This window comes from Cloeon dipterum, chromosome 3 (genome assembly GCF_949628265.1).
Source record: "Cloeon dipterum chromosome 3, ieCloDipt1.1, whole genome shotgun sequence".
NCBI lineage: Eukaryota > Metazoa > Arthropoda > Insecta > Ephemeroptera > Baetidae > Cloeon > Cloeon dipterum.
Genome location: NC_088788.1, coordinates 36,709,062 through 36,729,958, shown reverse-complemented (window position 1 = coordinate 36,729,958; position 20,897 = coordinate 36,709,062). Strand labels below are relative to the sequence as shown.

Sequence of the window (20,897 nt, the reverse complement as noted above, 5' to 3'; positions counted from 1 at the left end):
TCCCATGTTTAGCCACTTTACCGACGCCTGGTGGGCTCTGTACTGGTTCAAATTGCAAGATCTGAGCACCATTTGAACGGCCAATTCAAGAATTTTCAGAATGTGTAATTTAACCCTTCGGAAACGATCATGGCGCTCTGGAATGACATTTTGGGCACATCAGGGTGTTTCCTGAGCACCCCGATGGCTTCCAAAGGCTCATATTGCACATATTCTGAAAGATTTCGACTTGGCCTTTCCAATGGCGTATAGATCAAACCAATACACAGAGCCTACCAAGTGTAATTAAAATGGTAATGAATGATTAGATTTCAGAAATATTGATTCAGAATGTTCTATGTCGAACTCTGGTACATTTATTCACGGCTACCATTATTCATGATTAAAAAGCCTATATAACGTGACCTACTTTTAATTATAAGTAAGAATCTTGATTGCCAATGAAAATTAACATTCTCACTTCAAAGGTTTCAAGGTGCTGATAGAGAATAGAATAGTTTATTTAGCTTTCAGCATGCAAACAATTAAGTTATACACCAATCATGTACATACAATTGCAAATATATACACTACAAATTGACACAAATTATCGAAGAAATAACAAAAAGAATAACAAAAAATTGGTTACAACTCTCGAACAAATGAAATGTAATCATTTACATCATAAAACTGTTTCTCGTATCGTTGTTAGTAACAAGTTCTTCTCAAATCGCACTCAAAAGAAAAAGTCGCCGTTTGTGGATTTGATAATTTCGGAAATAATTTCCCGCGGGAGCTCTTTCTCCTCCGCATTCGTGTACAAATAGGATAGGGGCATCTTGCGAATCGGCCGCAAACGCGCGCATGCATGAGCAAGCAAAGGCAGCAATATCGCACACAGGACGAGCGATTCGAGTGAAGATCTCACTCAGTTCTGGTTTGTGTTTCTTGCCTTGTTTGCGTGGCATTAAAAGTGGAAACATTATAATATATGCACTTGACGGCTGGGAACACAGCCGCGGGTGTTGATGCTTTGTGCGCTTCGCTGACGGAAAATCGCAGGCTGCACGCTCGGCTGTCAGTCGAAACGCCCTCTGGCACTTGATTATCGTTTCATTGAGCTTCGCCAAGCACAATGCTGCTGATAATAATCCCACGCGCTCGTGGAAATTGGTATTAACAAAAAAATGTGAGATCAGCAAACTGCAACTTGTATATCCTAAGAAATATCATTACGTTGACGTATCGTCAATACAAATGAGAAATCTGCGATATCGGACCAATTAGATTGCAGCATAGTTTGTTTCTAACAATTTTATTTTTTTGCTTCTAAATTTTATTGTGCCATAATAAATATTCATTATAAAATACATGAACAAAAACAACTGAAATAATGAGCTTTCCACTTTGTTTAATAACTCCTCCTGTAAAAAGAATAAACTGTTTACAGAGACTCAGAGTACACATTTATTTAAAAAGGAAATTATATTGGTTCTGTGTCTGATGGTTCCATCTTCAGTTGGTCTATGCAAGCAATGAATGAATGAATGAACCGTTGATCCTCTCGATCCATTACTGCGTCCCGAGAGGGTAGTCATGGTAACCAAAGCAGCAGCACGAACTGTGCCTCGTCAGCTCTAGATGGCAATGCTTGTACCGTTCTCGAAAGTGGTGTTTGCTGAAATTTGCGACCTCCTAAAAAACGGACTTTGTATAATATATTTTTGTTTCCATTTTTTAAACCTATTTACCTTAAAATTGTGATTTTATGAAACGCTAGTAAAAAATTCTTCCCCGTTATAGAAAGTAAAAATGCTAAAAGTTAAAGTGCATTTTAATAATTTGCATTCAATTATTTCACCTCTTGATATTTAACTTTACGTCCAGACGGACATATTTCATTTCAATGGTGTTCTCAAGGCCTAACTCTTTCACATTCCAAAAAATTCCCGTTATTAGGTCTTGAATGAAATAAAACGCAAAGTGCATTAAACCACAAATTACATATGATTAATTTATTTATTTTCTCCATTGTGTGTGATATACATTTTCTCATCTTTTCAAAATGCAATACAACGTTTCAATCATTTTGACATCGATAATGATTTTTACAATTATATATTTTACAGAGAACGCATTATTTAAGGTCTCGTGAACCATATTGATGCTGCTTTTTGTCTTTACATTTTCTAGAGACTCCAAAATCAAGTATCACAAAAGTTTATCATTGATATTTCACGATGTGTATTGAACAAATAATCATTGCTCACCCAAAATCGAACTTAAAAACGATTTTCTTATATAAATAAAGAAGCTTCAAATTTAAGCAATTGCAAAATTACGTGAAATCAGAATGGTGTTACATGTATTTTCGCAGTGACATTCGTTAAGTTCAGTGTGTGAGATGACATTTGTTTAAATACAGCTTTTTTATTTTCATTAAGTAAACGAGCATGTTGATAAGGAACAGCGAGAAATGACCGCAATGTAATAATATACATACTTCTACCGAAATAGATCAGATCTTGTGTATTTTAATTTGAGACAATAACTCAGCCAAACTGCCTCCTCTAAAACTGTCTTTGGTTTTTCGTTTAATTACTCATTAAATCAACTCATTCACTCTTGCATACTTTCAACAGTTTCAGTACAGTATTTCTTCTTGCTAGCAACACATCCGCCCGACGCGCGACTCTCACGTCGATAAATAAACAAATATATTTATATATCAATTCTTTCAGTTTTGTGTGTACCGTACTGTACTCTCGCTCTCACAGATTGCAATGCACATACAAAAGAGATATTAAAACCTTGCCAACTCACTTCACGCATTAATTGTTATAAATTACGCCGACGCCCCTCTTCCTTTAAGTGCATTTAATGATTCGATATTCTACACATCTCAGCAAGCACAAATGCATCAGTCGTCGCGGCTTATTAAAACGTACACGTGTCTCTTGGACCTTTAAATTTCATCTCACGGGTTGAACGTCGCTGATTTCCGTATTAATTCGCATTATATATTATTTATTTTTTTTGTAAAGAGTATAAATTGGCCAGCCACATATCAACAGTCACTTATTGGGAATCGTCCAGCTCGGCTGCATTTTCAACTCGCCGTCTGGTATCGTGCGGCCCTGACGTTTTTCCTGTTGTGGTTGGCCACCCTGACTCTCTCGTAGCCTCCCGAGGTGAGATCCGACTCGGAGAGGTCGCTGCTGCTGCCGCCCGAGTAGGAGCTCAGGTTGGACGGCGAGTCCGGCGGGTCGAGCAGACTCTTCTGGTAGCAGTGCCTGGCGGACTGGTGGTGGGCCTTGCCTCGCGGCAGCCGTCTGCCGCGGCCGTCCCGCACGTCGCCGAGGCTGTCCGACCGCCGGTTGTTCACCTGGTAGCAGTCCTCCGAGAGGTTGAACGCCGTCAGCGCCTCGTGCCTGGCCATGGTGCGGCTCTGGGGCGCCGCGTCGTGCTCTTTGGGCCGATAGTGCAGCTCGTCGGGGAACAGCATCGGGTCGGAGGGCTTGGCGATGTGCTGCGACGAGCGGTGCTGCTGCCGCTGACTGGGCATGGTGCCGCTCTTGGGCGGCCGCTTCAGGCTGGCGCTGGCCGCCGTCGTCGAGGTCGGCGTCGGCCGCGGGTAGATGGGCTTGAGCGTGTTGGCGTGCTCGTACACCGCCTTGCCGGTGTGCAGGCTGTAGTTGTGGATGGCGTTGTTCTTGCTGCAGATGGCCGGGAACAGGTCGTCCACCGACTTGCTGTCCGAGCTGCCGAAGCAGCAGCAGCACAGCCGGCCGCGGTTGTTGGGCACCTCGGAGCGCCGCAGCCAGGCCACGGCGGCCAGCAGGCAGGCCACGCACAGTTCGAGCACGCGCGCCGCCAGCTGGCAGCACCAGAAGACCAGGTCGCGCTCGCTGAAGAGCACGTACGCGTGCACGGGGCACAGCACCAGGATGAGCAGCGCGGCGGCGAGGATCAGTCTGGCGGCGAGCTTGAGTTGCGGCCGACGCGGCATGGCGCCCATCTTGGCGAAGTTGGCGCGCAGCACGTCACCCTGCAGCCGGCGGGCGGCGCGGTAGATGCAGCGGAACGCGATCACGAAGCTCAGCGCCGCGATCAGCAGGCTGAGCAGCGGCAGGGCGCGCAGCGCGCTCACCAGGAACTCGATCAGGTCGAGGATCTGCGCGGTCCACTCGAGCAGGCCGAACAGCAGCATGTTCAGCACGACGATCAGCGAGAGGAAGGTGGCGCTCTGGAAGGTCGAGTGGCACAGCTGCACCTTGGTCATGCGGGCGATGCTGAAGAAGAGGATGGCGAACGCGGCGAAGAGGCACGGGAACGCCATGTCCAGCGCGATCGACTCCAGGATGGGGATGAACGTGCCGCGCAGGTTGTACGCGTCGTAGAAGAGGAAGGCGCTCCTCGAGACGCCGATTACGAAGAGGAACAGGTGCAGGAAGCAGTACGAGCCGTGGCTGATCAGGCTGTCGGTGGCGCGGAACGGACTCACGAGGAACGTGTACAGCGCCAGCAGGGCGAACAGACTGGCCAGCGTGTACACCACGATGTCCCAGGCCAGCAGGCCGATCTGCTGCGGCCAGCTCTCGGGGGCCTCTCGCGGCGGCTGCTCCGTCACCACCTTGGGGGACTCGTCCTTGTTCGCCGGCCGCGAGGTGGTCGGCTGCGACTTGATGTCGATCATCGAGTCTTTGTTGACGTCGTCGAGCGACACGCGCGACGAACTGCTGTTGCTCACTTTCGGCTGGCTCTTGTTGTCCGCGGGACGGTCTTCCTGGGGCGTCTGGTGCTCGGACATGATGCGCGTGATGATGGGAACCTGCAGCACCGGCACCGACGGCGACTCGGACGGGTCCGTGTCGTTTATTCTCGTGACGTCGTTGGCGGTCGGGTCGGGGTTGGAGGGCGTGTTCAGAGGTTTCTTCCGGTCCACCTGAGGCGGCAGGTCCGGTGGACGGTACGGAATGCGTTGCTGGATGTCCGGCAGGGGGATCTGGGGCTTCGGGGGCAGGTTCTGGCGCCGACCGCTGCCGGTCGCCGGCCCTTCCGACTGGCTGCCCCGCAGGATGCCCTTGTCGGCGAAAGGGTTGTTGTATTCGGGGGGCAGCGGCGGCTTGAAGCGGGGTCTGTTCACGAAGTCCGGCGGGTCCGGCACTAGGGACTGTAGGGACGGAATCGCGGTGCTCGCGGCCTGCGGGGTCGGGGGCGGTGAGGGGGTGGTGACCACCGGGGCGGCCGTCGTGTTGACCGGGGCCGCGGTGCTGCCATGCGCCACCCTGTTGAACACGGCGGCCAGGTCCTGCTCGAACGAGTTGCCGCGTCCGAAGCCTCCGCCAGGTCGGGTGTTGGCGTTCGGGTTGATCAGGCTGGTCGAGCCCGCGGACACGGTGCAGAACAACCACACCCACCACATCATTTCGGTCGCATGCCTGGAAACGAAAGCCAAATTTAATACACGCGTTGTTGTTTATTCTGCAATAATCGGCGGGATGGCATGACAAATTAGTTTCTATTGTACGGCACGATCAAGCAAAAGAAACTTATTGGCCCTGGCACGCGGGATGAATAATGTTTTAGCGCACTTTTTTAGCACTTAGGAAAAAGTTTGCGTCAATATAACGGCGGCGGCGAGTGCGAAAGGCAATAATTCAGCGGCGCGCGCTGGTAAGATATGATAGCGACAAAAAGTTTTGGCCCCGGGCTAAATTCTCATCTCAACTTTGGTGTTCGCCAGCTCGGCAAAACTACTCTGGCGCGCTCTCTTAACTTTAAATCGATGCTGTGTGTGTGTGTATGTGTGTGTGTGTGTGTGTGTTGGCCAATACAATATCGGAAAAGCCATGGGAAATATTGCGCGTTCTCTCGCTATCAGGCCTACATATAATTTTATCTAAATCTAGCCCCCCCCGGGCCGTTGATGAAAACGGATGCAGTCGACTCTCGAAAGTGGCTCGAGAGCTGATCTCATTTATTGGATCCGGCCGTCTTGAGGAAAAGTTGATTGTTGGCTGCGAGAGAGAGAGAGAGAGAGAGAGAGAGAGAGAGAGAGAGACCGGAGGGCGCATAAAACGGAACGATCGCATTGAAAATCTGCAATATAAAACGATTATGGTTTGGGCCTGTGCGAGTTCCAACCGCACGCCGACGCATGCGGAAAGAAATCGAGTCCAACTCGGCTTCTCGTAATGTGAACGCGCGCGTGTATTGCATTTGGCAGGGAAAGCAACACGCTCGCAACGGGGGAAAAGCTAATTTTCTGCATCCGAGAGCTCCATTCTGCAGCACACACGTGTTACTTTTATTATCATTCATCTCGTAGCAGCACAAAGACGCAACTAGAGGGATCTGAAAATGAGATCCAAACCTCCTGAAGCGAAATAAGCCTATGATAATTTACTTTATTCTCAGTTTGTTAGAGCTTACAGGCAGCGGAAAATTGCCTATTCCCTTGCTTGCACTTGAATTAATTGGAATTCAATTATTATTATTGTCAAATTATAATCAAGGCTACTATATGAATAGGGGAAATTAGAGTTGGCCCCCAGAAAAAGGTTAATTAATATAGTTTCTTAATGTCATGAAAAGCAACAAAATGTTGTATAAAATTTTAAAAGAGGCAAAAGTTATCGATCCTGGCAGGATTCGAACCTGCAATCTTCTGATCCGTAGTCAGACGCGTTATCCGTTGCGCCACAGGACCTCGAATACATGAGAAAGTGTGATCTAAATTTAACGCGTAAAACTACAGGTCGTGCAGCTGCTCGTTAACTCTGGTCGGCTCCCCTCGCTCGCTTCGAGAGCACGGAGCACCTGGCCCCTGGCCGAGCTTTCACGAGCGCATTCTCGTTTTATTTTCACCTCTCGAATAGTTCAATGAGAATGAAAGGTACACTCGCCTGGGAGGGCAAGTTTGTCTTGTTCAAAATGCGCTGCGCGTCGTCTGATAATAAGAATGATGATACATTCATGCCGCTGCACGCAAGCAAATCTCGGCCCTGTTTTATCGCCCCGCTGCCGGGACGTAATCCGCATACACTCAAAATGCATCGACACAGAAAAAATGAGATAAAAAATACGTCGAGGGGGCATGAATTTTAAATGAGAAGCAGGCCAATGAGCCGGAAATCGGGACGTGTCCGGCAGGGGGAAGAAAGAAAAGAGGAATAACTTTATTTAACCTGGCCTTTATCTAATTTTGTTTGAAAAGTTTCACGATTTTTTGTTTTTCCTCCAAATTTTACGGCGAAAAGAAATGAGAAAAACTCTTGTCGTCTTGAGGGACAGCAAAAGCAGCAGCGGGTAGGAGTGAAAGTCTTAGTACGCGTTTAATAATGTGTCATGTTGTCTGCCTCACGCCGCGCGTAATAACACAAATTTATTCGCGCGCGCCCCTCGACGGGAGGCTGAGGCCGAGCGAAATAAATGCGCGGCGAGAGGTAATAAAAGAGAGCGGCAATTCCAGTATTAAATGTCTTTCCGTCAGGCCGCGCCGCATACGAAATCACACCCCTTGCCGCTCGCTCAAATAAACCGATCGGAATTTATTTATTCGTCAGGCAGCAGCCACGCAGCCACCGGCACTTCCTGCCAACCAACAATGGACTCGCAGTGCCGACATAGAATTGCCACTCCGCGCCTGATTTGCTTTATTGGAGAAAAGACGTTTCTCACCGGCGAGAGAGATGCATTAACTGTTCCACTCAACCGCGAACCTGTGCTTCCTTTTCCTACATCGTACGCATTTCATAATTGGACTGACAATAGGGAATGTACGTTCTCTTTCAGCCGAGGAAATGTGACCGAAAATCAAGATGGAAGCTTCGGAAAGAGGAAGAAAAATTTCGTTAGTGTAAAAAAGACCCTAAAAACTGATATTTAACTTTTTTCCAGGACATGTACATAGAGAACCCTGACGGATGTTAGTCGTATTAGGCTCGATATATTAATACACGGAATGGTGTTTTCTTTAATTTATTAATTAAAAAATAAAATCTACGATTTTGTGCTTTTTCGATATTTAAAAATGTTTAAACGCCCAAATCTCAGGTTAACTGTCACATTTTCAATAACCAACCATCGCTAGACTAGTGTCAACCTACCCTAAACAGCCGAAGTAGTTTAAGGGTGCCAATCTTTGAAAACCCTTTGAAAATCTGACAATTAGAAGCTATAAAGATTTGATGAAAAAATAATTTACTTTACGTGGAAATAATCTATAGTATTCAAGTTCTTTAAGGTTCAAAAAGGGGGTTGAAGGGTTGAAACCCTTAGGTTACTTCGGCTATCTAAGTGAGGTTGAGACTAGTCTAGTGGTGTGCAGTTTTTGAAAATATAACAATTAGAATCTGAGATTTGGGCGTGTAAACATATTTAGAAAAAAATAAGGCGTTTTTTTACCACCTGGGGAGTTTCCAAATTAATTCCTCTGATAAAATGCCAAATATTAACATCTAAATTTCTCAACCGTGTTTAGCTGAGCGCGAACCAAAATAAAAATGAATCATGTTTGCCGCGAGCGCGAAAATAAAAACAGCGCTTTACAAAGTCATCAATATTTTTTTTGGCGCGCACAAAGTAAATTTGTTGGTCTCCGCGAGCGGCAATTAAATTGATTGATCACTTTTTCGCAGCGGCAGCCGCGAATAAAATGGATTGATGACTAATTGGCCGCGTCGAGGGTGCTCTCCGTGTTTACAGTCGGCTGCATTTTATTCGGTGAAAACAGCGCGCGCACTAAAGCAAATCGGCTCCAGTTTTGTTTGCTCATCTGCGGCCAACTTTTCCTCTCGCTCTCGCTGCGAATGAGTAAACAGAACATGCATGTCAAATGGTGCACGCACTATTAATTGCGCGCAACCCGCCGCCCCCAGGGGCCCCCGCTGGACTAATTTATCGCTCGCCCGCCACTCGTGCAGCGCAATGCGCTTTTTGTCATGTTTTACATGCGCAGCGAGACTCGCGGGTGCCAAAAGTGCGCCCGGCCGCTTCACATGTTGATTTTAATTGTGACGCGTGCAAATGCGACCGCGGCAATTTGTGCCAAACACGAAATTATTTTGAATTTCATTTAAATGAAAACAAGGGCTTCAACGAATTATTGCCCGCGTCATAAATGAATCTCTCATGATCGCGACTGTTTATTTAAAGCAAAAAAATTTACAGAGAGATAATTTGTAAAAAATTCTACAAATAAGGAGAACCGACCAGTTTTTCGGGAAATTGGGCAATTGTTCTTTGGTCCTGACTACATTAAGAGATAAACCGTTGACCAACAATAAACTCAATGAACTACTGGCTTTAGTCAACAATGCAAATTGTATTTTATTTGTTGGCCTGATGTCAAATCTCAATTTTAAAATACATAATCGAATCACAACAAAATAGATCAGGTGCTGACGTGCCATAAGTTAAATAAAGGAATTATTATTAATATGACGATGAAATGAATTTTGCTCCAAAATATACCACCTGAAGCCCTATTATTAGTTGGTCCACCTGAAGCCGAAAGAACCGTTTGCACTGCTTGTGGCGAGTTTGCTCAGCATTTCCCCCCTTTTTTTATTTTCTCATTCGGGGCGAGAGTGCGCGCGGCTGGAAATTGGCAATCTCTGTTTTCGTTCGTTCTCCTCACCCAAGAGAGAAAGATGAAATGTGATTGCTCCCCGTGCTGACGAAATCAATTTAAAAAAGTTTTTCAGGAAGATTGCTCTCTTCGACGCACGCATGCATATACGCGCGTAACGTACTCGCCAGAGGTGCTTGCTTTTTCTCCGCAGGCAAGGAAAATCTTGGACAAACATAATTTTGCGCCGTGTATGCGTGATGAACCAAGGGCTGAGCACACACAAAAACGCCCTCGTCATGTGAATTACTGCCAAATGGTCTACATTTTTTTCTTCTCTTCATTCGAATTGATAGTTGTTATTTTTCATTTTGATAAAATTTAGAACTTCTAGACAAGCCTTTTATCTATGCATTAATAGAAAAAAATCGACTCTGAACTTGTTCAAAACTTCTAAAGTTTGTGCAAGTTGAGAGCATCGCCTATGAATTGCAAATTGCACTAACTATCAAGTGCAGTTTTTATTGTCGGACGCTGGCAAACTTTAACAATGCAACAACACTTTTAGTGGAGTAGATAATTGGATTAAAAATAATGCACAGGGATTTTGCGTTCAAGTCACAAGCAGAGCCACATCAGCATTGCCAAGTGGTTCAGACGTGTACGCTCGTCGATGGATTATCCGCTGCTAAGCCTGTTTGTCTGGTGGAGAACAAACACGTCTCCTACATACACACACACACACACACACACACACACACAAAATCTGCCTATCGATCGCTCGAAAATGGATATTGCGAGTGTGGTATATCAGAGATGTTTACTAATCAGCTCTTTCCGCGGAGTATTATTAAGTCTCAGGTTCCTAAATTACCAAATTTTCCTAGGATTTCGTGGTTAAACTGATTAAAGCAAAGAGGGAGTTTAAGAACTTTTCAACTAGTGGTTTGATGCATAAATTTATCCTTTATTAACGCAAAAAATTAAACTTAGCTGCAATAACCTGGTTGAGCCTAAAAATCACAATTATAATTGTCCTGTAAGCTGTACGTATGCTCTTTCAAATAAATTATGCCAGCTACTTATTTTATAATCCTTCCATTTATTTCTAGGAAAACCGAATCCTCTGAGACGGATTATAACTTTGAATGGGTTCCATTTGGTGACAAGCAATTTCTATAGCAACGTTTAAACCTATTAACGAGAAGGTCAAAGCTGAACAAACACTTGGTTTCAGCCTTGCTTGAAGCTTATATATGTGAGATGATTTCAAAGACGAATGAAGATGCTTAATTAGCACTGCTCTCTATAGCCCCAGCAGCACACACACAGAGTCAATCAGAGTTGCAAACACTCTCGCACGGGATGCTGTTCTGGGCCGCACTATTAGTTGTAAACGTGCGGCCTCATTCAACCCTCCAGCACAGAGATTTCGAGCATGTATAGCTCGTTGAAATTCTCTCTGGAACAACAATCAGGCAGCGTCTTTGATTAATAGAGTCGGTATCGTCTTCATCTCCATTTACCACGCTTGAGTTTTAATGTTGAGGGGTCTGAAATACATGATACGTACACAAACAAGCCGTTGGTAAGAATGTGTGGGCTGATTTGCACCTACATTTGACTCTCTTGCATAGCAATGACGATTTCAATCGGTTTTGGAAGGATTGCGAAAGCACCTTTCCTGCTTTGCACCTTTCCAGCATGAGTGAATTGATTTCACTGGACGAATATTCAATAAAAGACCCTCTGGTGCAGGGGTGGCAACAAAATAAACTGGTCCTTTTCTCCAATGAGGCACGTTCGCCCATTGGATCTTATTGGGACTCGGGGAGTTTTCGAAAGAATTAAACATTTGTGACTATTTTAATTATTATAACAGCAAAATTTGCCTTTCATTATTTGCTGCTGCCGTCAGTCATAGCGTGGAAGCTGTCACAGGAATAGCAAACGGAGCGGCAATCCTCATGAGGGATTAATCAGGCCGCCCGCAGTCGTTCATTTGGACGATAATATACGCGGCGAGGGTGCAATAAATAGAGCGTGTGTGTTTTCGCGTAATGTGCGCGTCGGGGCGATGCCTGGCTGCCGCCCCGAAACTCGTGTCTTATCGCGTCAGCTTTGATGTCAAGCTCAATGGCACTTTAAAGATCAGCAGTTAGCGCGCCTATCGCACGCGCACGCCAGGTTTATTATTCAAATCTAAATAGCTCGGCACGCGCTGCCGGAGAATTCGCGACGGAATAGATTGCACGCGCCCTTTAGGACCTGTCTTTGCCGTGGGTGCGGGAAATTGGCTCACTTTGATAAAACGCCACGCCACGCACCGGCAGAGACGTAATTTCCGAAAATTACTGATATGTGCAGTGCAAGCAGATTCGGTAATCGATCTTAAACAGGCAGGGAAATTAATCTCGGCACTTAAATTGCGCTCATTAGAGCGAGGCAACCACCAATTCATTGCTTCGGGGTCAATAAACATCAAGGGTGTTCTCGTCAGAGTTTTGTTTAGAGGTGTCGCTAAACAAAATTGAATTTCTCGAATTCTATTTAATAAAATGATGCCAAAACATTAAAGACCGTCTTTGTCGAAGTTTCTGAGCACACCAATCGATTCTTGAGGGTTGAATTAGGTAAATTGGATATTTTTCCTGTCCAAATTGTCCAGCGCGACGTGTGAACGTTTTTTTCCGCCAAAACAATATGAATGCGAGGCGTGCGCATGCGTCAGAGCTGGCTGGATCTGACAAAGAAGTCATTCGTACAGGTGGTCTCTCTGCAACTGCTAAAACCAGCTCTGACGCATGCGCACTTCTCGCATTCATATTGTTTTGGCGGAAAAAAGTTCTACATGTGCTACGCACGTCGTGCTGGACGTTTGGTCGGAAAAAATATCCGCTTTACCTAATTCGACTCTCAAGAATCGATTGGTGTGCTCAGAAAATTCGTCAAAGATGGTCTTTAAACTATACACAACCTTCTTTTTTTAACAATTTTTTTAATTTTTCAAGACAAATGGTTCAAAAGGGGTTTTTGAGTCCAGGTGAAAACTAAAATTGCACTATTGGTTGATTTTGATCTGCGAAAAATTCCCCATGAGGCCATTGGAACAAGTAAGGAAAGAGAATTTAAATAATTCAATTCCCAATTTATTGATTTCCATTTTCAGGGTGAAACTGAAAGGGCTTGCAAACCCTCGGGATAAAAGCGTAGTATACAAAAAAAGTATACAAAATTGTTCTCGTATAAAGATACAAATGTTTGGAGTTAAAAAAACAATTGTGTACTTTTTATCCGGTATGAAGCTGTGAGACTTTAAGGCAGAGTCGAGCAGACACGGTGAGCATGCACATATGGCACACACACACACACACACACTTGCTCTCGTTCTCTTTAAATCTTCATTCCGTGTCACAAATCCGGCGCAGTCAGAACATTTGGACCGTTCCGTTTTCGCTCTCTCTCTCTCTCTCTCTCTCTCTCTCTCTCTCTCTCTGGCTGTGCCTGCCAGGCCGGGGAAGAAGAATAAAACGAATGCCCCGGCCGTCTCAATTTAGAGGCGAGCACACGCTGAATTGAAATCGCGAGTCGCCCGCCGAACCAATTATTCAAACATACGTGGTGCGCACTCAAATCGCGGTGCGCACTGGATTTTCTCTCTTTTAGCTTCCGAAACGTGTCGCTATATACCAATTTGAATTTTTCTCCTCTCGACTGGGGAATGAAAACAACGCCCAGCGAAATTAACCTGAGGTAATTGGATCTATACGAGCGGGCAGCTTTATTCTCTTCTGTTAGCCGGTGGTTAGGAATATTTCTTTCGCAACACCGCGCACAGACGTGAAATTATGTTTTCACCAGTTTCTCCTTTTTTTTTCATTATGCGATTTACGCAGTTAGTTAAGAAAATGCAATAAAACTCGGCAAAAGTCTAATCTCCTGGCGACTGGCGAGCCGGCCGCTTTCATTTCGGTGCAAGACAGGAGATGAATAATTTAATGAAAAATACACACGCAGTCCCGGCGCGGAAATCCAGAGACCCAAATCCCCTCCGCAATCCGCTTTCGCATTTTTCGTGCCTAAATAAAAGCGAGAATATACCGACAGCGAATTTCGCTCCCGGAATAAAAAAAATGTGAAATGCAAAATACTCGACCCGCAATAGAATTAGTGCCATGAATATTTGCCATTTTTGCCAAACAACATTTTAGGGGATGGTTAAAATTGTGAATTACGCACCTCAGAGAAAAGAGTCGGTCATAGGGGCGCGACGGGGGCCGTGGGGTTGGTTGCGGAGCGGCAGATGCCGCCTCAATATGGCCGCTGATGTGGCGTCTGCAGCGCTGGGTACCTGCTGCTGGCGTGATCGGAATCTGTAACAAAACAAGACCCAGGGCCAACTTATTCACTGCTGTCGCTACAAGTGTCCATTGTGTTATCTAGTTATATGCAGAAAAGTAGACGCGCCAGTCATGACTGGAATAATGTGCACCGACCCAAGACCCGCCCGAGCTCAAACTCCCCGACACGTGTGCCTCGGATCTGGCGTAACAGCTGCTTTAAATTTTTCAAAAAGGCTCGCTGTATATATTGACCTGATTTGAAGAGCAAGAAAAAAATCAACGAGTCATGACTCATATTTCAAACGATTTGTCTCTTAGCACATCCCTAGCACGAATTTCTGTTAAAGCTCTCCAGAATTTTTCTGCCCATTGGGAGGTGTAATCCACGTCAGGCAGGCAAACAAAGTTTTTAGAAGCAACGAGGGCGTCGTGCACGTTTAAAGGAAAGCCATTTGGCGCGGAATTACGATAGCGGCTGTGCAGATTGAAGTGCGTGCGGCGCCAGGCGGGCAGGCCCAGGCCGGAGGGCGAAACATTAATAAATGGCTGTGTGTGTGCGTTGACCGGGCGCATATTGTATGTGTGTGTGCGAGTGACACGACGACGAGCAGCAGCACATTCGGGCCGTCTTTATTGAATGCATTAGGCTGCATTAGGGAGGCTCGAAAGGGCCCCCGAGAAGAACGAGAGAGAGTATAAGGAATCGATTTCCAGCCGAGCGAGTTGCAGCACAACAATACACACAGCGCGGAGAAAAAGCAGCGAGTCGGTCCCTCGCTGTTCCATTATCATAAGCGCTGACACACTGGAAACGCATCTTTTGGCTCGAGACTCTTGGTCTGTTGCCGTGCGGACGCAGACATTGTGTCGCTCAATAATATACCCTAGGAAAGAGATTAATTTAATCAGCACTCGGTGATTTGCACGCTAATTAATGATAGAGGGCGGCCGGGATTTTGCAACAATGGGGCCTTAATTAATTTCTCCGCTATTCAAGTTAAAACTAGAAAGCTTGCTGGCTGCCTGGCGTCGCCCTATCCAATAAACTCCCTCGACGGAAACTTTTGTACCGAGCTCGTCCGTCCGTTCGTCGGGCTGGCTGGCTGGCTTGCTGCGTGTTTAATGCATGCCGGCGCTAGACCGTGTCTCTGGACAAAGATTTGCAAAGTGGCTACAAAGGGATAGCTTTTTGGCATTCAATTTATTCGAACGCTTCTATAGAGCGTGTTTTGTTGAAAAGATCCTACAAGGAGGAGAATCCAGAGATTTGATGATGCTCGCTCTTTGTTAGTCTGTATACCAGTCGATTTTCGAGGGGGTCCAAATAGGTTGGGCACTCTGCCGAAAATTCGACACGGCGTACCGAAAGTTTGTGGTCACGTGAAAATCATTAGTTAAGCGGTCTTTGGTCTGAACCTAGTAAAAAATTGCGACAAGAATGCAATCAGAGAAGAGACCAGTTATCTGATTGGACCGAGTCAGCAGCGCCATGTCAAACAGCCAATAAGAACGTTCGCCGGTATTTTTGTTGCCACACCAAATTAACGGTTTTTACATTTTCACTGATTTTCGGCACGAGGAGTCGAATTGTCGGCCAATTGATTCGAGCCTCAAGAATCTATTGGCACCGTCAAAAATCAAGTTCCAGATTCGATTGCTTCTTTAAATGAAGTTCTCTTGATATATGAGAGGATAACACGTTTTTCGCTTCAGCTGCATTCCTGAACCAGAAATAAATGCCAGCTCTATTTGCCTCGGCTGGGAACTAAAAGTAATATGGCGAGCTCTGGTGCACACGGCTCCATTTTTCTGCGTGCCCACGACCCCGTTGCTAATTGCAACCGATATTGCGTGCGCTTGGGGTCGATGCGACCGCGCGTATGCCACTCGCAGAGCACATACACCCTGATTAACCCTTCCATTCTGCGAAGCAGCCGGCGGCGGTTTGATGAAAAGGCTGCATTAAGCGAAAGAAACAAAAGCGAGGATATTTAGCGAAAAACGCAAAACTCATCCCGCCAGCAGCATCTGTGCTGCGGATCGAAACTCGCGAGAACGCACTCTTCTGTCTGTCTGCACGCACGGCTGGCTGGCATTATTATTCGTACTTGTCAAATATTGAGGAATTCTGTCCACGGAGCAGTGCGCGCATTCAAGAGATTGCCAAAGTTTGCCGCATGCACAATATGTACATTTTCTTTGTGAGCCTGCTGCCGAAGACACAAAAATAAAAGGCACCAGCGGCGGTCACGCAGGCTGCCTGCACTTTCTCTCCGTCTTCGCTCACTTTGAGCAAATTACGCTCTCTGACGCCGTCTCACAATAAAACCAAAAGTGAGGGGTAGTGGAAAATGTCTACCACGTTTAATTTTAGAGCTTTTCTTTTGTTTTTGTCAATATATTTATCAACAGTAGCTGCTAGGAAATAAGGGGAAACTTTGAAGTGGCTGCCGATAAGGCGCAGGGTATGCAACGTGCACATGAGCGGCGTGCGGCAGACTGCATATACTTCACTTATCCAGGGGCTCCAAACTGTTGCGTCTGCACAAACTCTAAGTCGCGACGAGTGAGAGAGAGAGAGAGAGAGAGAGAGAGAGAGCACTCTCGAAACTTTGCGATTTGCGCCGAATCCGCCACTGACGGGAGTCAAAGTTTGCTTTCCGAAAAGTTTCTCGCCCGTCTTTCCTCCAATTCGGCCTGCAGTTCATCTGCAGTGCAAACAACACGCAGCGACGGCGGGCGAATTAAATGTACAATAGCCGGGCGCGGCATGTAATTGCATTATTCGAAAGTTGGGCAGCAAGTATGACGGAGTGTTGCCGAGTGAAAACGCTCAGCTACTTACTCGCTCCACCTTGATTGTAATAAACAAGTTAGCGACTACTTTTTACTTCCTTTGTGCCGCGCCGCGCGCCGTCTCAAGTCTGAAACTTAAATGGAAGTCGCTCAATGCGCCTCCGTCGTCTTCGTCGTCGCACCCAGTCAATTACAAAAGAAACGTCTAGTTTCTGCGCGCGTCTCCGCGGCAGCGGCAGCGGCTAAATCCATTATTGCTTGGGCGGCGAAGAACAGCAGGTGTACGCACAGATTGCGCGCTAGAGAGACACCCAGTAATTGCTCTTTCTAACGCAGCACTCGCTTTGATCGCGCGCGCTCCGCAGCGTGAGTGCATCATGACTTAAAAGCCGTTATTAATTCGCATCGGCATTACGCTCAAGTGCCACCGAATTCATGGCTGCATTGTAACCGAGGCATAATTATTGCTCTAAACAAGTTTATCGTGTCAGTAAAATTCGATACAAACCGCTGTAATCCGATAAATTTATTTAGTTGAAATAATTTTTGAAGTTTAGAAACTGCACAAAAAATTCCCCGAATAATCGGTTATCGGTTTAGCGATGTACCAATTCGAACAGCAATAAAATCCCTATTTCAGTTCAACAGCCAACCTCGGTCTATTTTTACAATCAAACATTGTGCACTCCACGTTCGAGTATATTTAAACAGATAAATTTTAGCTCTCAAAAACTGCAGCCAGCGACCGACATTTCATTCGAAACGCCGAGCTGGTAAAAAGCTGACCTCGTTTGTAGTGCATCAAATTGATATATCTGCCGGCATGCATTGTGATTATCGCCTTGCATGCAAATACGCGAGCTGCATATTTTGCTCCTTTGCAGGGCGAAGAAAGCAGCGGAGGGGGAATGAAACGGCTATTTGCTCGGTGCTCGCTCGCACGTTCGGCCGGAAAATAGAATCTACATTTTTAATGCACCAGAGAGGAAACGAATTTATTTGTATGATAGCATCGCACTGCCAGTCGGCCGACTCGGTGCATACATTTTATAACACCGGTCAATAAACAAACGACGTCACTTTGTTGCGAAGTAAAAGTCGACACGAAATGAAACCATGCTCGAAATAAATAAGAAAGGCTGGAGTTTTTATTTTGAATGTATTTCTGCACTGCTAAAAGGCCTAAAAGGCACGGGCCAACAAAAAGTAAATTTTGCCTTCCAACAACAATCATTCAATATGGATTTTTTTTTAAATTTGTACACATTTCTATTTTTCAAGATTGAAAGTAGAGATTTTTGGACAAAAATCATTTTATCTCTCAAATCAGGACTGAGGAACAAGTAAATTTCACATTATGTCAAATTTCTCGAGAAATAAATTATTTTTCCCCTTGATTTCGATCCCTCTTATCGCAATTTATCCAATGGTGTGCGAATTTTGAGGGAAACTCCACTAAAAGAAGTGAAATATACATTATGTATGTAACATAATCAATCACAAGGCATATCCATTCCACTTATGTGACAATATGAAGAAGGAAAAACTCCGAACAGGCCTCTCAACTTACCAAGCACATTTTTTGCGTGGTTGTGTGCGTTTGTGTGTTATTTTTCTCCCCCGGCTGGCCCCGAATTACGAATTTATCACCATGCCGCCGCCGCAACCAAACTTTTGCGGCAAGAAGTGCGTTCAGCGAGCAGAAAAGAATTGATTTACTACCGTGTTTGCCAGCACAGCCGGCAAATCCTCTGCTTTTTCGTCTGCACGTTCAGAAAGCAGATTCGCGTAGTTGCACATTTCTGCTGGATCAACATTAGAATCGTTTTTCGTCACCGGCAAAAAGCTAATTAAGCATAACAATGAGCGCGCGCACATCAAAGAGCATTAAACTTTGCGCCGAGTCTGCGGCGATTTGCAATCTCGTTAGCCGAGTTTTGTTTTTTTGAGAGAACTCCCCGAGGCCAAATAGCTGTGACGGCGGCGACGGCCAAAACTATTCGGCGCTGATGGCCCTGCGGAACCAGGCCGAACGAGCGAATTCCACCAGGGCGCAATAAAAAAGCAGCGAGAGACACTGCAAAGTATTTACTCGATTCTCCCGGGTCAAAGGTCACGTACTCTCGAGAGGCCTGCCAGCTTCGAGTGTTTGTGTCTGTGCGTATTTTCCCTCCAGCAAGATCTTTCTCCCTGCGCTCAAGCACAATTAGGAACTCGGCAAAAATTTAATGTAATGAAATCATGCTTTTCCATTGTAAAATGTTCCTAGAATCTCGTTCCTGAGCACCCTGATGGCTTCTGAAAGGTCAAATTACATATATTCTGGAAGCTCTCGACTTGGCCTTTCCAACGGTGTGCAAATCTTGCAAATTGAACCAATACAGAGCCCGTCAGGCGTAGTTAAAGTGGCACGAGGGCTACCCTGACGCCAGTATTCATTTTCTTATATATATATATATATATATATATATACTTTTCCAATACATTTTAGGAATAAAAATGACCGTCTAAATCGGCATATTTTAGCACATGTTTTTATTTTCTAGCTTTATAAGAAATCGATTTATTCCCATTTTTGTAAACTCCAAGAGGATGAAATGCCGCTGAAGCTATCAGAATTTTTTTCCAGCGGTGCGGTTGATTTACGCGTCCTCTTCGTTTGAAAGATTTTTCAATTCTACATCATCGCTCTAATTTTTTTCACCGTCATGAGAGACCCAGAGGAAAGAAAATCAAATCCTCTGCTCCAGTCTGATTGATTTTTTGGTCTGCAGCAACAAGAACGCCGACGACTCACTGATTGAATTGGCGGCATCGATGGAGTGCAGTTTTGCTGCACTTGACACCGATTTTTCCGCACGTATGGAGCGATTTACAACGGGAGATGTTATGCAACGAGCCACGCACAGCTGACGATCCGGTTGCACAACCCCCGTCATGTTGTTTGCAGCCGCTGACAGTAATTGGCTTCGTTGTTTATCAGGCTTGGATGCGTCACTCCGTTTTTTATGATAACTTTATAGTCCGTCCCTCCTAAAGATACTGATTTTATTTATAATTATGTCCATCAGTCAATGCACAGGATGGAAAATTGAATTATCTCAGAAGGAAAAGCCGTTATTTGTTTGTCCTGGGCTATTTTATTATCAGCAGTAAGCAATTTAAAAGAAATGAGCTCGATAAGTTTAAAAACGATCAGGCTAGAGCCCGAAAAGTTTTAGTGGGAATTCCAGTGCATAAAAAATGCAGATTTACGACGGCTTCTGACACCAGAGTGATTTATCTGCGCGCCGGCACTTTTAATTTAGGCTAGCCCCCCTGATATTGACCAATATAAATTCTGGGCTCGGCGCTCGACGTATATTATAAGGGTAGCGTCCACGTATGGCGTGCCGTGTCACCCTTGATAAAGGAGACATCCAATATGATGTGGTCACAGGTGCGTTCTACAGCGTGCGCGCGCGATATCAGATATATTTACACTCTCTTCATGCATTCTTTAACAGCCGACGAGCCGAGCGGCACACGTGCGGCTTCGATTTTCTCGGCGCGCTGCTCGGCTCAACGCGGCTAACCATAATAATGAAGGAGATAAAAGCTCAGATCTCGCTTTCGTTGGCTCGACTAATGAGAAAAACCGCGCTGCCGCTGGCCTCGTTCCGGCAGGATTTGCTTTTTGCCCGCCAACGCCAACCCGCCCGCCGCCGAAAGTAAATCTGTTTCAGATAAACGCCGGCAAAAAGTTTTATGTGTCGGCCGTTTGGGCAGTAAAGCATCGAGAGCGTCGTAAAATTAGCCGCAGCAGCAGGCAAAAAAGAAAATCGGAGAAGCCGGCCGGCCATAATTGGCGACATTAAGTGCGTGTGGCACAATCTGGACAATGGCACTTCTTTTAGCCGAGCCCGCTACTTAACTTTCTCTCTGCGACACGACGGTGGAGCAGAGCAATTACAATAATTGCTTCAGCCACCTAGCTCACTGCTGCGCTGCAAAAAGGAAGGCTTGAGCCAATGTCGCATGGCGTCCTCACTCCGCGGTCGATTGTCCGCATTTTCTGCTTCGGCAAATTTTACAATCGAAAGAATAACGATTTCTAAGAAAACTTTCTCTGAAAAATGTCAGCCAATTCTTTACATAAATTGTGAAAGATTTTCTAAGGCTTTTGAGGCTAATTTTATTGCTTGCTTGTAATGTTCGCTGTCATG

The 20,897-nt window shown here is 45.6% G+C and overlaps 1 protein-coding gene and 1 non-coding gene across 7 annotated transcripts in view; both read right to left on the bottom strand.

Annotated features, from left to right (window-relative positions):
- Positions 1-1,967: 1,967 nt before the first annotated feature.
- The window catches only part of LOC135941461 (uncharacterized), a 155,009-nt gene continuing 136,079 nt past the window's right edge, over positions 1,968-20,897 (bottom strand). For all 6 annotated transcript variants that reach the window (XM_065487013.1, XM_065487016.1, XM_065487018.1 and 3 more), the window contains 2 exons: positions 13,793-13,926; positions 1,968-5,420 (listed from right to left, as the gene is read on the bottom strand). In XM_065487013.1, coding sequence (XP_065343085.1) covers positions 3,089-5,407 — 2,319 coding nt within the window. In that variant the 5' untranslated portion in view covers positions 5,408-5,420; positions 13,793-13,926 and the 3' untranslated portion in view covers positions 1,968-3,088. The remainder of the gene's footprint in view (positions 5,421-13,792; positions 13,927-20,897) is intronic.
- On the bottom strand, positions 6,619-6,691 carry TRNAR-ACG (transfer RNA arginine (anticodon ACG)). The gene has a single exon. It is a non-coding gene; the product is annotated as a tRNA-Arg (tRNA).